Here is a 17,096-nt window from a genome sequence, read left to right as displayed (position 1 = left end):
TTTTTTAGGTTTGTTATTGTTAGGAGAAAGGCCAGATATGCTGCACAGTGAGTTTTAATGTTGAGCTGTATTAGCCATGCTGTTGTGGGTTAGGGTAGACCTCTTGACCTCCAATGAAAGTTCCTATCTGATAAAACTTTCAGATAAACAACATCCTGAGCAGCTATAAATAATCTGCTCTGTGTCTGATGAGATATGTTATTTTTACGACAGCGGTTAATAGCTGTTAATGTATTTGAAATCTTTCATGAAAAAGTAATGTTGGCTATTATCATCAGCATGAAGGTTCCTTTTTGATTTTCATGTGTTTTCTTTTCAGAATCCATGTGTTTTTGATAACTGTAATTAGCCTTTAGCTTTCATGTATGAACAGTGGGTGTATGACAGGAAGTTAAGATGACTCGATTTGTCCCTGCTATTTGTTCAGGTGTTGTATCTGCAAGAATAAATAGTTACAAGTGGCACAAGTTCAATTCAGAAACACGTGCCACAGCGCTGTAGTGAAAGCAATGTACATTGTCACATGTGCAATGACGCATTTAATAAGTTGTCGGGGCCTTGCCATTGTATTACATTTGTAATTCAAATTTTTGTTCAATACATCTATCTCTTTTATGAATTACATGAACAAAATAACTATTAAGCCATGTACTATGGTAATTTAAAATAGCAAAAAGGTTTCACCTTTCCTGTTCAGAATATAGGTTCTTTTCTCCATAGCACAACAGTTGCTTTTTTCTCTGAGCCACTGGGTGACCTGTGGTTTCTCAATTTTTCTCCATGATAAGGCAATTAAGCGTTTTGATTTTAGTAGGCACATATTCATAAGAGTTTATTTGTGTCAAAGTTCGCAAGATTTGCTAGATCATGAAAATGATCCGCTTTAGCCAGTTGTTTTGGAGCAATCTCTTTCCATTTGTCAGTTTATGTAATCTAGTATACATTATCATTTTTAAATTCTTAAACATCTTAAATATGTCAGTCATTTGAGGCTGTGCATTTAATTTTATTTGTATAAAGCAATTATATCAACATGTCGAGATTCTCAAATGACATGAAGATTGATGATGTCTATAGGTAGTACCTTGACCATGTTCATTTCAAATGTTTATAGCATGCCAACATTTGCTAATTTGCACTAAGCTCACAGTCCTAGCGAAGGAGTCGGTTTTGCAGGTGTGGCACTCGGAATTCTGAATTAAAACTACTGTAATTATTAAAAGAAGAGATCACACAAGTCAATGTAAGCACAAGCTTGACATAATACAGAAGCAGGCTAGTATAATGTTAAAGAATTCCCTAAAAAACACAACTGACTATATGATGAACATTAGTGTCCAATTAGCGCCCAGCGCCCAGCTGTGAATATGAAGTGTTGTTTTTGCAGTGCCGGCCTAGATGATAGCCACAAATGGCTGCTATGCGTTAAGATGTTCCATCATGGAAGTAGGTTGCAGCAGCACTTAAAGTGAAACTTTTTGCTCAAGCATTAAGACCTTGTATTTAAAGCTTTCTATATTTATAGTATAATAGTGCAGGAAAGGACAATGAGCTGTCCTTGTGCCTATTCTGCCAAAGGCGGTTTCAGGACAAAGGCACCACAGTTCTCTGGCAATGTGTCAAACCAGCATAGTTTCACGTAATTTTATACCAAGCTGCATAAGCGACTATGAGAAAAAGAGACAAAGCTTAGTTTAAAGCTACACTTTTGCTTCACCTCAGATGCAAGATTATTAGAAGATCAGTTTGGCACACATTGCATTTGGAAGAGATCTTTTCTCTTTGAACTCTTTCTTGTTTTTTTTTGCTCTGAACTGTATAAAATAAATTGGAGAAATCGACCATGACGATGGTTTGGGGGAATTTTGATCCTTGTTCAAACAAATGTCCTTTCTGTTTTAAAGTGTGTGCTGTGTCCTAAATACTGTGGAAAATAGAAAGATTATTGTGTATAACTTGAGCATGTGAATATGATTTTCCACTTGAGTTCTCTTTTTAAGCAACAATGAAAGGAGATGTGCTGTGCTGCTGTTTTATGGTAGCTATGGAGGAGAGAGAAAAGGTAGCTGTTTGGCACGTGAACTTTGAGTGTTCTCCATGTGGCTGATGCTGGTCATTAACAGGGCTGCTGGCAGACCTAATGACAGCTTGTTTTCACTCTCCTCTGTAGAACTGGGGAAGGGAGGGATATTGGGACAGGGTATGGAGTGTAAAAAGAAAAGAAACCCTAATACAAAATAACAAAATTTTAAAAAAACATCAAGCAGATGATAAAGAAGAGACAGGAAAATGTAAGAAAGAGGTTGAAAACATTCATGAAAAAAGGAAATGGGAGGGGGGCTCAGTATCTCTGGGTAGAGCTTGTTCACCCGCAGAGCCAGCCGAGGTGCGCTTGAGCAGCCTTGCTCACTGATTGGTGGACAGCGATGCAGCTCTTTCCCCTCCCCCCCTGAAGAAAGAGGTGCAGCAGGAACGTCAGACCCAGACAGCACAAGACTCAGCAACTGAGGCAACGTTTTTCTGTAGCTCCCTCTGAGGTGCAGTCATCAGAGCAATTTGGGAAAGGGTAGATTGAATAGAGCTAATCTCTTCTGGCAAGCTTTATATTTCTGGGCTTTGGAATCAATCAAACAGATGACATAAAAGCTGATTTTTTTTTTTTAAATTTACCATCAAGATTGACCACTGAAGGCAGAGTTGACGTCTGATCCTTTTGATTCACTGCATTGAGAAGGACGGCAGTCGGTCACCATGGGCAGGCAGGGGCATGACACCTCTGCTGCGGCTCCTGGGATGCGTATCCAGCGCTCTCAGAGCAAGATGAGCCTGTCTGCATCGTTTGAAGCACTGGCTGTTTATTTCCCCTGCATGAACTCCTTTGATGAGGAGGATGGAGGTAAGATAACATTCAGGGAAATCTGACAGTGGAAGCAGACTGCGGCCCAGACATTGCTACGTGAGAGGTAGAGAGAAATGAGATGGATTAAGTATCATAAAAAAGATGCACAAGTATAGATTTTAGAGGACATTTCTGATGGTTGATGAAATCGATGAGTAGAGAGTTGGATAGTAATATGATGCTTGTATTATTATTGACGAAAATATGATAGCTATGCCTTAATCGGAAAAAAAGATTTACCATCAAGGTCTTCAATTTGTTGTGAAAGACACAAGTACTACTTCTGCTTTCAGATTTTTAAAACAAGAGCATATTAGAACAATAAGCTGGACAAGCAAATAAGTTGTTGTTGGGATTCGATCTCCAGCTCCTGCAGCCACATGTCCAATGTGCCCTTTGGCAAGACCCTTAACCCCAAGTTGCTTCTGCTGCTTTGTCTGTGGGGAGTGAATGTGTATGAATGGAGTTAATACTGATGGAAACTTTTACATCAACCTCTGCCATCAGTGAGTGAATGGGTAGGTGTGACCTGTGGTGTAAAAGTGCTTTGAGGAGTAAGAAGACAAGTCCATTTCCCAAGTCTGTTTAAATTGTTACATGACTTTCACTTCAAATTAACTTTACTTTATCTGTGTATAGTATGGCTGTCATGATGCTCATCATATAAACCAACTATTGTGGCTGGGAATTTACCAGGAGAAAATTAATTTATGGTTTTGCAATGCAGACATTATTTTTACTCCTTACTTATCTGCTTAGTTTTGACTAATCCCTGTGACTCTTTTTTAGCTAAGGTTTCTCTCAGCCATTACTTATTAGTCTGGCGGGATTGAGAGTCGATTAACCTGGTGTCAAGGCAGTTTGTCTTTAGGCCTCCTCTTCTCTCAGGTACTTATTCGAAGTGTAAAACACATCCACAACTACCAAACATTTTCTTTGAAGTTTGACACATTTTCCTCTAATATATCAGTTGCATTTTCTATACAAAGTCTATACGAAGAAGGATATATACAGTGAGGTTGTGATTTGTACAAACCTGGTAGTGTACATGGATAGATCTTTTGCAATTTGTAGTAAGAAATGGTCATGTATTCTGATCGTAGCAACTTACGTAAACTTACTATTTTTGAAGATCCTTTATTCTGTATTATGTATTTGAATATCAGCATATGTATTATACTTCAAGATATTGCAAATCTTTGATTGTAATCAGCAGTAGAAATGCGTCTTATAACTCATGCAACATAGAAGGAAAACAGATTTTCCTTGCTTTAATGGTGTTTTTTACTGCTCACTGATAACATCAGCTTGACTTCTAGAGAAGTCTAGAAGTCAAGCTGTGGTTTTCTGCAGACGTCAGAGACAACCTCAGTGGGTTCTTTTCTTGTGATAATATGTGTAGAACAGGAGCCAGCTGAACAAGGCTAAAAGACTTTATGTTTTTCCTGTAAATGATGGATAAAGGATTATTTATTTATTTGTATTTATTTTATATACTTTATGAATCCCCAAGGTGGAAATTCTGTTATTTTTTGAGACATGCTTCTCACACACAAAGGCCTGAATCACACACATGCACAAGCAGATCCTGGGTACATGTATTAATGGAGAGATGTCAGAGTGCGCCAGCTTCCCCACTGGAAGCGCCTCCTGAGCTGGTGGTGGTTCGGTGCTTTGCTTAAGGGAACCTCGCCAGTGCCCGAGAAGTGGTCTGGCATCTGACTGAGGGAAAAAAATGAAGGCTCCAATATTGACATTAGTGAAATTATAAATGAAGAAAAAAATAAACACAGGTAAAATTGAATGCATTCCTTAACAATCTGTAACAACAGTGTAATGCTTTATAATTATAATACAAACAGAATAAGTGTAATAGCCCAGATATTAGATATTGTATTAACTTTCTTAATGTTCAGTCTTTGTTGGATCTAAATGTAAATATAGCAGGGATGCAGTGTGTGTTTATCTGGTGTGCTGAGTGTATGCTGGTTTCCAAGCATGAGTTGTAGTGGAGAGTTCATACACTTTGTAGGTATGTGTGTCTGTGCCACAGGCACAGGCACAGCCACGTGGCCCCACACACAGCCTGTCAGAGGGGCTGGGTGGAGATGAGCAGCATGGAAGGAGTCAGCTGTCAACTTGGATTAGTTGAAATGGCACCCACCCAAGATGTCTAGAGATAGAGCATGGACTATAGGCAGTCAGTAGCAGTGATGTAAGAATGCTGAACATGGTGTTACACAAACAGCTATAATTTGGTAAAGATCATGTTTGATTGCTACAGTAATATTAACAGTAATATTACCATGGTTTGTCTCTGCAGTCTTGGTATGAGAGGAGTTTTCATTGTCATAGCTGTCTTACTTTTATTTGTACGTTTTCAAAAATGAAAGCGCAGTATGAACGAATGCAACTCGCTGTTTTAGTCACACAATTATTCCATGTGAAGTATTGACAGTGTCTGTCGCTTTTTCTCCCTCTCCCAATCTCTTTTTTTGCACGTGTCATATGTTCAGAAGCGGGGGGCAAAAAGTTACGCAGCACGATTCAGAGGAGTACAGAGACGGGCCTAGCAGTCGAGATGAGGAGCAGGATGACTCGGCAGGCCAGCCGGGAGTCCACCGATGGCAGCATGAACAGCTACAGCTCTGAGGGAAAGTAAGGAAAATGCTAACTTCTAAGCTGTTAGAAAGATGTTTCATAACCTAAAAGCTTTATTGTTCTTTACTGAAGATAAATAGGCTAGTCAATTGGCTCAACTAGATCTCGATCAAAACTGTACCTTTTGTCTCATGATAATCATTATAATCAAAGTGTTTCTCTTTGATTCAGTCTCATCTTCCCCGGTGTGAGGCTTTCCTCAGATGCCCAATTCAGTGACTTCCTTGATGGTCTTGGCCCAGCCCAGCTTGTTGGCCGACAGACATTAGCCACTCCACCTATGGGTATGAACATGTCTAGATTAATTAAATGCATGTGGAATATACCATGAGAATAAAAAAATAAAAAAGTTTTAACATTTGTAATATATACAAATTTTGTCATATATTTTGTCATTTTATCTTCTTTTATATTGAATGTTACATATAGTCTTCCTTACAACTAGTAAATATTAATTTGAGTGGTGAGCTTAAAGTTAACTCATATCTTGTTTTTTTTTCGTTGCTCAGGTGATATCCAAATTGGTATGGTGGATAAGAAAGGAGCACTGGAGGTGGAGGTTATCAGAGCTCGTGGCCTTGTGGGAAAACCAGGTTCGAAGGCACTGCCAGGTATTTAAAGTTCTCATACACAAGCTTATACATTGTCTTTATTAACTATTACACACAAAACTCACAATTTCAATGTTATCACTGAAAACTCATGTTTTACATATTTTTACATTTTATCATCTCATTTCATTCCCTCTCTCCTTAGCACCATACGTAAAGGTCTACCTTTTGGAAAATGGAGTCTGCATAGCCAAAAAGAAAACAAAAGTAGCAAGAAAAACCTTGGATCCTCTTTACCAGCAGCAACTGCCGTTTGAAGAGAGTCCAGGAGGAAAGGTTTTACAGGTAGGAAAGATCTCACATAAACTACACTCACTGTTGCTAAAACATCTTTCTTCTCTAACACCTTAAGCTGAGCTCATCCTTTTGACTAATTATGTTTCATATTCTCGACTCTACAGATCATTGTCTGGGGAGACTATGGACGTATGGATCATAAATCATTCATGGGAGCAGTTCAGATACTGTTAGATGAGCTGGACCTGTCCAATATGGTGATTGGCTGGTTTAAGCTCTTTCCTCCTTCCTCACTGGTGGACCCTACTCTGGCCCCACTGACAAGAAGAGCTTCCCAATCGTCACTGGACAGTTTCTCTCGATCATAGCAGCGTGTGGACTTATAGCGTTGTTGTAGCAGCCAGTGTTGCAATTACAGGTCACGCCCCCGGTTACACTGCATGCTTGATGTTGTGTCTTCTGAGCCTGTTTCTAGGGGTGCAAATGTGATCCTGTGTTTTAAGCAAAAACGTTGCGCACATTGTGCACGTGGCAAAATGTATTGCAAGGGCCTGGCAGCCTGGATTGCCGGGTGTTGTTGTTGATGTTTGGGGGAAGCTGGAATGAACTCCTTAGCACGAGGAATCCATCAGTTCCAGGTTTTCATCCAATTCGAAGCCATGGGGGTCAGTACTGGGAACTGTGAAATGAGTTCTACAGAAGCCCTTTTCGAATGAAAAAAAAAAAAAAAAACCTCTAATTTTTTTTGTTTTTGTTTTCATTTATTTATTTGTTTTTTCTGTTATTGTCAATGTACTTGTATCTGAAGGGGCTGAAAGTGTTTCTTAACAGCTGCTTGGTCATGCCACGCCAACAGACCTAGCTGTATAAATGGAGTTTTGGAGACATCACTTTTTGGGTGAGGTGTGTCCTAGCTTGTATCCACGCTCCCACCAACCCCAAGAAAAATGCCCCAAATACTCTAAGTTCATGTACTGAGTCAAGTCGCAGTGGTAAATCACCGGAGAGACTTCAAAGGTAATCAGAGGCTTAGATGAAGTGGCTGCCATCAAACCACCAGAAAATACAGTAGTAATGAACCAAACCCCATGAAAAATGTACAATCTACCATCATTTTTCTCTGTTGATATATTGTATGAAAATTAAATGAGAAAACATATTTTTTTCTATTTAGTTCATTTGCATGGACACAAATTTAGCTCAATAAAAAAAGATAACTTATTTTCTTGAGGCTGCAACTTGCAAAAAAGATGAAGAAAAATAAATAAAACAGATCAGCCATTTTCAACAATTTATATTATTTTTAAAGATAAATTTCACTAGTGCATGGTTTTCAAGGGGAGTGAATGCAACATTGTGATTTAAAAAGACATTGTTTATTCTTTAGACCATTCATGAGTCTGTCTTTTATAGACATGCAGATAAGGGAAACTTTAAGGAAACTTGTTGGGTTATTCAACAGAAAACGTTTATGTGACAAAAAATAATAATGAATACAATGTAAATGATTTATTTCATTGTAAAAGGCTCATGCCTTGTTAAGATAAACATTATGTGCAAATTGTACATGTTTCTCTTCTTCTTCCTTGTCCCTGGGTACTTTTCATTGTACTTTTCATTGCTACCATTGTTCAGTTCCCCAATATTGTCCAGATTTTAGGACTGTTAATTGTTTTACAGTTCTGTATTGTTTCAGTATGTATTTAATTTTGGATTTGATTTGTTTAACAAGCATGTTGAAAAGGATTTTCTGCAACATGGCTTGGGCACACCTTACAGTAACTCAGCATGTTTTGATAAAGATGATATTTGGAATTTTTGCAGTTTCTTGTACAGTGCATGTCAACTTCATTACTTTTCTCCCTCACTTTAAATTGAACTCTAAAACAAGTTAGTTCCTGGTCGTCCATGGCCAAATATTGAAGTTTTAACAAAAACATTCCACCCCCAAGGTCATATTTTCTTTCAGCTTTTTTGAGAAAAAAAGTGACATGGAAAACATTTTATATTCAATGGAGGTTGACAAAACAGTTGTGATTGCAAGTGTATTTTATTTCAGTATTGTTGACAAACATGCAAAAATAATGTGTACTGGTACAGCAAGAGGTCTTAACATAATCAAGAGTCAGCAACCATGCAAGATGTATGTTGCTATGGTTCAATCTTACAGGCACTGTTTGTGAAGATGAGCTCATCACAAGTTCAAATAACAAGGGATATTGCCACAGAAAATGTTTTTTTCTTGTTTTAATGAAAATGAAATTAATTTACTATATTTTTGTTAGTTTTATTTAAAAGCCAAGACCAGTTTATATTTTATTTTATATTTTTAGTAATTATAAATACTTCTCATGTCTGGGAAGTATGTTGCAGTATGTCTGAATGAAATTGAACTGAGGCATTATTCCTTTTCCATATTACAAAAATGGTTTAATGTCCAAGAAAACCTTGTGGCTGTAAAAAGCCACAGTATATATTTGAAATTATTTTCATTGTAAATACCTTTAGATGTCAGAATTTGAATAAACAAGCTACCATGAATAGACTAATTATTATTTTGGAACAGGAAAAATGCCTCCTGATGACAAAGACATATGTTTATTATCCTTTTGAATGCCTTTTAATTTTCTCTTTTTGGTGCAATGTGTTAATGCCAAGGCTATGTCTTGGTTAAGTATGGTTGAGTACAGAGATTTATGTAAGTTATTTTTCAAATTAAAAATAAAAAAATTGATATTACACTTATGCCAAGTGTTGTGTGATAATGACATTATGCATACTCAAGTGCATAATGCTTTGGTGTGGAAGAAGTATCTGTTAAACGCAGGTTAGGTAATTTTCTAAAACTGGCATGATTCTGAAAGGAGCATCCTTTCCCTGCTCCATCTTCACCCATCCCCTCCCCTCTGTGCTCCCTCAAAAGCCGCGCCCTTCACTTACATGCACTAGCACCAGGATCGGACCTCAGCTCATGCTCTGAGTGTGGGTTTGTGCATGCTAATGGTAGAGAATGAGCAGGACTGATTGTTTCATAAAACATGTACAGAGTGCCGACATTGGTTGAAGTTTTTTCGTGTTTACAACTACTTACAGATGACAGATTTGTTTCTTTTTCAGAGCACCTGAATTATCAATTACTGTTAGACCTAAAGATAATTTCAACCACAATCTTAAAAAGTGTATCAGGAGGAAATTACCTACCCTTTAAAGGGGCTTGTAACAAGATTTAAGAATATGACTTTCTCAAAGTCAGGGTGCTTGTTTTGGATACATTTTTTAAAAAGTCTCTTTAATCTGACTGGGTTGCTCAACAGCACCTCAGAAGTGGTCTGGCACCTCTCCAGCTACCAGACCAATTTCCAGATTTTTGGTTCACAACTAGATTTGGACCAGCGACCCTCCGGTTCCCAACTAAAGTGCCAACGGATTGAGATACTGCCACCTCATTTTAATACACATTTCATTTAAAAGATTTCTATTTGATTTTTAAGATGTAGTTTACTCAACCTGACAGATGATATGATTATTGTTTAAGACACACCAGTAGTACTGTCAACCTGATTTAAGACCTCCACCATAATTGTGGTGCCCCAAAAAACAAGGTACTCAGGACAACGATACAATGACTCTTGTGGTGGTGAACTTTTTAGAGCGTCTTGTGCTTTTAATAGCTAAAATAAATCTTTACCCCCTGACGTTGATGACACAGTTAAAATAGCTGTGCAACGCGTCAGTCGCATGCTTGGTATTGGGACTATGTTAAATTGCATTGTTCCTGATAAATTGAGAAAAAAATTCACCTCCAGTGCATTCATTTTGCCATTAAAAGAAGAACTTTGTAACATCTAAGAATCATTTTAACCTAAAAATCTCTACATTTTTAACGGTCTCCTCCTGCCCTGGAACATGAGAAGCCAGATTCTTCAGAGACTTGATTATCATGGACAGTGCTGTAAAACTGGACGACTGTCAGGCTCTCGGATGACACCATTGTCATTGGACTCATCTTCAATAAAAATGAGTTCAAATTTAGGTGGGAGATAAACCATAACAAGCAGTCAGAACAACTAAGAGGTCATAGTGGAGATATGACTTCCAACTGCTCCACAGTCAACTACACAGCATTTCCCCTTTCTAAGGACCATCATTGTTATTTAGTCACTGCACTTTAATTGTTTATTCATTCAGTCACTGTCATTGTTTATTCATTCAGTTACTGCATAATAACAGTTTATTTATTAATTCACTAAACAATGGTTATATACTGTATTTAAACTACTTTTCCACTCTTTCAATCTAGCACATCTGTGTTTGTATGTACATAATTACAAATATATGTTTATATATGTGACCATATGTAATGGTCATAATATTATCTATGTTTTAATTCTGCTGTGTGGGATTTCTGCCAACAAAATTGTGTTCTGTTCTTTCATATAAGGAAAATTAAAGGGATACTTCACCCATTTACATGAAGCTGTGTATCAATAGAAACATGGTAGTAGTGTTGAATGGTCGTGAATCCAGCCCTCATTTTGCCCTGAGACGAGAAAAATATGTTTTTCTTTGCTTGAAAGTTTTCTTCATGTGATGCAAAAAGCGTCATATTGCATCACATGAAGAAAACTTCCAGGCAAAGAAAAACATATTTTTCTCGTCTCAGGGCAAAATGAGGGCTGGATTCACGACCATTCAACACTACTACCATGTTTCTAGTGATACACAGCTTCATGTAAATGTGTGAAGTATCCCTTTAAGTGCCAGTCTATCTAAATATCTCTACATCTCTCTATCTCTATAAAAATGGGCTTGAGCTTATATAGCGCTTTTCGAGACTTCTGAATACTCATCATCTACACCTACCCATTCACACCAATTCACACACTGATGGCAGTGGTTGCTCTGTAGTAAGACCATCAGAAGTTACTAATCCAATTCATACACTGCAGATGAAGCAGCGGGAGCAATTCAGGGTTAAGTGAAGAAGAATGTCCAAGAACACATTGGACATGTTGCTGCACAGCTGGGAATCGAACCCTCCATCTTCCAGTTGAAAGACAATGACTACGCTGCCCTATGCGTGGTTCTGTGGATTTTTTCATGTGGAGTAAAAATGAGGCTTCATTCATTTGAAACCTACACATCAGGCCCACAGTCTTTAAAGACTCTTCAACTTGCCAAAAGATCATTTTCAAGAACAGGCAAACAAATCCAAAAAGGGAAACGATGCTGGTTTGCTTGACTGCAAAGCAGGAAGGCAAACAGACTCTGTTCTCAGGTGAGGGAGAGACAATGAGCTGATACAAAACTATAAGTAAAATAACAGAAAAAAAGGAGAAATTAAAAAAAGAGAGGAAACTAAACTTTAAAATACAAAACAAAAAAAAGACCAAATCATGGCAGAGAGAAATGTTGTGGCTTGGATTATTACTTAAAGAGCAAACACCCCAAATCAGCTGATCGCCATATAGCAGGGAGATGGTGGAAGTGGTAGAGAGGGAGTGGCTAAATTACATGAATTAAATTGAATGATTTTGTGAGAGAATAGGTCTTCCTGCACAAACTTTTGCTGAGTTCCATTTTCGAATGTATTTTAAAGCCACATAGCTCCAGTTTTATACTCTGAATAACAATATTATTTATTGATATTGAGTGATTATTAAGTGATTTTCACACGCTGTCATGTCTGCCTGATTTCAGAGTGCTTCTGCTTTTGGTTGAAATAGGAACGACAGGAACATGACAAATGACTGAGGTTTGATGAGACAGAGGAGTTCCTGTTTTGGCTGAATATAGCAAGAATGCAAGCACACATGAGACTAGATGACAAGGTCTACTGAGCAGGTTTGTTCCTTCCTCTGATTTATGTTTACATATTAATCTTTTCAATTTGTATCTTTTAGAATTATTTATGTTTTCCATACTCATTAGGCCATATCACTAAAGATAAAATGCTATTTATCTCCGCTGTTATTAGTTCCTGACCACCATTAATCAATGCTCTGTTTGCATTTCAGAATAGAGTTTTCTCTGAATATCTGCTTCTCTAGAATGCTACTTTCGTGGATTGTAATACCTAAGAGACTCTGGGATTTTGGTTATCTAACTCTGGATGTTTTCCTAACTGGTGAAAGAGATGGTTTTCAAAGAACTCTTATCCTACTCCTCACCTGCACATCCTTCAGTCTCCTGCTCAGCTCCCTACTCCTGCTTTACCTCCTCTTTATTCAGAATTATGAGCTAGCCGTCGCTGAAGGGATTACTGGTTGTTTTGGGATAATACTAACAGTTGCCCTCTTCCTATCAAAAAGAGTAAGATGCTTTGGGACTCTATTTGTGATCTCTGTTTTCATGAAGAAGAGTCGAAACCTGCTTCTGACTGCTGGGACCAGTTTGGTCGTTCTTAGAAACATACGCAACACCTTGGAGAACCTCACAGACCTGGTCAAGAGTATGCTATGCAATTTAAGAGCCAAGAAAGAAGCTATTGTTGCTCCATTCAGTAACTATGTAAACATGTTAAAATGGGTTGGAAACATGCTCAAGGGGGTTACAGATTTGGGGGTTTTCAACCTTGACTCCCAGCTCAAAGTTTCGCCCAGACTGGAATCAAAACATTTCAGTGAGAAACTCATTGAGGCAGAACAGAAGCTAAATGTAACCGTGAAGTATGTACAATTCTTTGTAAATACAGTATCATCTGTGAGTGATAGGATGTTTCCTGCCATGAGCTTCCTTGTGCTAACAGTCTTTATAGTGCTGCATATAAAACATTTTTGTAATGACATGAAATTCAAAAACAGGTTCATCAGCAGCAAATTTGTTAGTTTTGACGAGAAGCAGAAGGCAGAAGGAAAGCCCCATGTTCTCCCCCTCACACCAGAAGAAGAGAAGCTGTACACCCCTGTCCCTTCAGCCCGGCCCACCACCAAAGATGGGAGAGCAATGCTAAAATTTGGTATTCCAGTTGTCCATCATTTCGTTGCCTGGGTCATATTCATAACTGTGGATGGCTTATTATACTGCTTTGTTGATATTGTTACAACAAAGTTATCTCAGCTGGAACCATTCCATGTACCACTGTTAATGAAAATCAAAGTAAGTGGGGGGTTTTTTTTGGTCTGCATTTACAGTTTTGTTATTGGCTCGCAGGCACTAATGTTTTTGTTTGTTTTTTTCCTGCTAGGGGATTGCAACTTTAATAGGTATACCATTTGTTGAGGAAAACCATCAAGAAGACTTCTCCTACTCTGTGACCCTGTTTGAGAAAGAGTGTCTCCCTAAACCAAAGCTGCTGCTCTATAACTCTGTAGTTCCTTTGGCTGTCATCCTGCTTACGCTGCTCATTATGGCTCTGATGGCTGCTAAAGTGGCCCAGATCAGACTGATCGTCTGTGAGGGATTCTTCTCCACCGCTGCAGAGAAAAGAGTGGAATACCTGCACACCAAAATCTTGACAAAGAGGTTAAAAAAGAGAAGGGGAAAAAACTGCTATCTCACATCTATCTTTTTTAAGGTATGTAAGTCAATAATTTGTAAATCTGTTTGTTAAAAATAAATGGTGGTATTTAATTTCCTTCTTATTCTTTTTTTTCAGCCACACTTTTGGTGCCCTTTGCTCTTCAGGCCCAAAGACAATATACAAGGTATCGTGTAAGCCTCTATGCTCTATGATTTTATTACTAAAAAGAAAGCATACAATGTTGTTATTCTAGTGTTATTTAGTGTCTTTATCTAATCTAAGTGATGGGTTGAATAATATAACTGTCCCTAAAGCTGAATCTATCAACAGACTGGATAAAGATGCAGCATGTCACGGCCGTGGTTCTATTCTGACAGATACACTGAGACGCTGTGCAGGCTGAGAAAATAGACAACTTTATTAGTCGTTGCAGAGCCCTTATATACTGTTCAACAGATGTCCCAAATTCCTTCCCACTTTAGATACTTCTGTACATGGTATGAAGAAACACATGACCTTTACTCTTCACATGTCAGACCTATATTTGAGGAACAGTTCATCCTCTCTTCCCATATGGTCATAGCTTCTCCAAATAGATCATAGGTCTGCTAACAGCAAAGTCACCTCTACAAAGTGTATCCAAACTGAATGTATTCACAGAAATTCGTACTATCACTAAGTTATTTCATTTTCTGGTTAACTGTCCCCTTAATGTTTGTGTGGAGGAATAATGTACTTGAAGATTTTTTGTTGTTGTTGTTGTTGATAAACCAATTTTGTTTATACCGAAAATCTGCCAAAATATTTATGATACTGTTGTATCTTCTGATTTAATATCAATGAGTTGTATTTAAGTTGTTTTATTGTCATCATGGCGGCTGTGGATAAATTGGGCACAACTGCAGTTTAGTGCTACAGTCTCTCAATCAAAAAGTTGTCCAGGTCAGGCAATATCTCAGCGGGATCTCGGCTAAATCTTAGTTTGTTAACTTGATGCTAATACAAAAGGAAATGATCAACAGCTGGACAAAATTAATAGCATTAGAATTGTGGTCATTTTAATTTAAGAAACAATCTGCTTTCTTTCCTTAAGTTAATAAATGCTTTGTTAGTTTCTTAGTTAGCTCTTGAACACTAAAGTAAATGGAAGACTGTAATAAAGCAGCCCATTGAGAGATATGTTTACATTGGGTTTGGCTGCTACTGTACTGTAGGTTCCACCAAAATATAACATTTGTTGTAAGTTATTTTAGGAGTAGTTTTATCATCTTCACTGTAGGCCTATGAGAAACAATGGGCTTAGCAGCCCATTAATTCTAACGTTCCCTGGGTATTCACAACATGTCCTACATAACCTTTATTGAAAGGCCAGCAGAAGACAGGAAAAATGAAGAGAAGAAAGTAAGGTAGATCTGCTGAGACCAATGATAAACCTGAGGCTGATGTTTCAAGGACAGTCGCCCCTGGTTTATATTATGAACAAGTTTGAATCTCACAAATTGTCTGAACTGAAACAAAAAACAGATGGAATTCAAAGTCTTACTCTCTGAGATTGTCTATTTTCCATATTTGTTTCATTTACTGGATTACTGTGTTTCTATAATTGGATACTTTGAAATACTATTTCACCAATAAATGTGCAAAACTGTTGTTCCAAATACTAGTCTCTGTATTTTTATTAAGAATGTTCCAATAGCTCATTGAGTTATATCATATTACACAACAGCTCAATCTGCCAATTTATAATAATGGTAACCATGGAGAATGGTTCATAGGTAGAATACTTAAACTTTGATTGAAGCCAACACATTACAGCCCATATATATGAAGGTTTCAATTCTATTCAATTTAGCTTCGCTTAACTCTCAGATGTGATACATTTTACATTAGTTTCAAAGACATGATTTTACACAAAATGCTTTATATAAGATGACAGGCATCAATACGCTTTGATGAATCTGTGACACAAGGGTCCGCTGTAATGCCGCCTTTACAGATGTATATGACAAAACATTAAATACCACAAGGCTTTTCATTATCAGAAAAAAAAAAAAATTATATATATATATATATATATATATGCAATTTTATCTGTATTTCTAATTAAAGTTGCAATTATGGATTCCTGATTGTAGTCAAAAGAGCACTAAACAGATTATAATAACCCTAAATAAAAGTCGGCTTCTTTGTTTTCCCTCAGTGTAATGCTTCTTTGCAGAGCATAAGACAGTTACTGATGTCCCTATGCACAGTGAGAAGAACTGTCCTCGTTCCACTTATACATTGTTTAATGACATATTAAAGGTGTGACACCAACACTGTTTTTTTTTCTTACTTCAAAATGCTTTTTATTTCTTCAACTAGATTAGATTGGCAGTGAAGGACAATGATAACGTTTTATTCAAATCAGCCTAAAAGTAAATAAATATATCTCTATGGTTTGCACTCTGTTATGTAGAGACACGCTTCTCACACACAGGCCTGAATCACACACATGCACAAGCAGGGCCTGGGCACATGCATTAATGGAGGCATGTCAGAGTGTGGTGGCTGCCCCCACTGGAAGTGCAGCCTGAGCTGCATGGTGGGGCTTTGGTGCCTTGCTAAAGGGCACCTCGGTGCACCACCACCAAAGCTGCTTTGTGTGTTCCTTCAGTGTTGGACAAAGGTAACTTTGTTTTTATGTTATAAAAGCCGTTTATTGGTTATCAAGACCGCCTGTTGTGCCCCCAGATATAAGTAAACCATATTGCAGCAGGTTGACGTACATTTTTGCGCTCACCTCAGGCTGCAATCTGAGAGCTATTTGCATATTTTCAAATAGTTACCTATGGGTTCATATAAGTATATGCACAAATGGCCTAAAAACACCCTTTAGGGCTACTCACTTATTTTTCAATGTTTTTGGCCTTGACTTGATTAACTCTATTGCGGTCATAAATTAAATTATTTTCCCTAGTTTCAAGGCTGAGATTGAGACCTTAAAGTCTTCATTACCAGTCCTATTAATCCCATGAGGGGAAATTCAGTTTTACACTCTGTTTAATGAACATGCTACATACACATAGGCCAAAATACACACATTCTTAAAACAGGATCCTATGGAGAGGTTTCAGAATGAGGGGGCTGCCCACAACACAAACTTCAAAATTGGTTGGGGGTTCAATGCCTTACTCAAGAGCACCTTGGCAGTGGACTGCCACCTCTCCAGCTACCAGACATATTT

General features: G+C 37.8%; 2 protein-coding genes across 12 annotated transcripts in view; both read left to right on the top strand.

The window, feature by feature from the left end:
- rims2a (regulating synaptic membrane exocytosis 2a) overlaps positions 1-9,153 on the top strand; it is a 137,661-nt gene extending 128,508 nt beyond the window's left edge. For 10 of the 11 annotated variants that reach the window (XM_079343437.1, XM_079343438.1, XM_079343436.1 and 7 more), the window contains 5 exons: positions 5,416-5,557; positions 5,732-5,844; positions 6,070-6,171; positions 6,317-6,456; positions 6,573-9,153. In XM_079343437.1, coding sequence (XP_079199563.1) covers positions 5,416-5,557; positions 5,732-5,844; positions 6,070-6,171; positions 6,317-6,456; positions 6,573-6,776 — 701 coding nt within the window. In that variant the 3' untranslated portion in view covers positions 6,777-9,153. Of the gene's footprint in view, positions 1-2,249; positions 2,897-5,415; positions 5,558-5,731; positions 5,845-6,069; positions 6,172-6,316; positions 6,457-6,572 lie in introns of those variants that run through there. The other variant, XM_079343430.1, reaches the window with a different exon arrangement.
- Positions 9,154-12,459: 3,306 nt separating this feature from the next.
- On the top strand, positions 12,460-14,065 carry dcstamp (dendrocyte expressed seven transmembrane protein; the record flags this gene model as incomplete). The annotated part of the gene is made up of 3 exons (XM_079342727.1): positions 12,460-13,506; positions 13,595-13,924; positions 14,006-14,065. The coding sequence occupies 3 exons, from the start codon at positions 12,460-12,462 to the stop codon at positions 14,063-14,065; spliced, it is 1,437 nt and encodes a 478-aa protein (XP_079198853.1).
- Between the last annotated feature and the right edge of the window lie 3,031 nt (positions 14,066-17,096).

This window comes from Symphodus melops (assembly GCF_947650265.1).
Source record: "Symphodus melops genome assembly, chromosome: 5".
Taxonomy (NCBI): Eukaryota; Metazoa; Chordata; class Actinopteri; order Labriformes; family Labridae; genus Symphodus; species Symphodus melops.
Note: the sequence above shows the minus strand (reverse complement) of the source record. Positions and strands in the feature narration are given on the sequence as shown.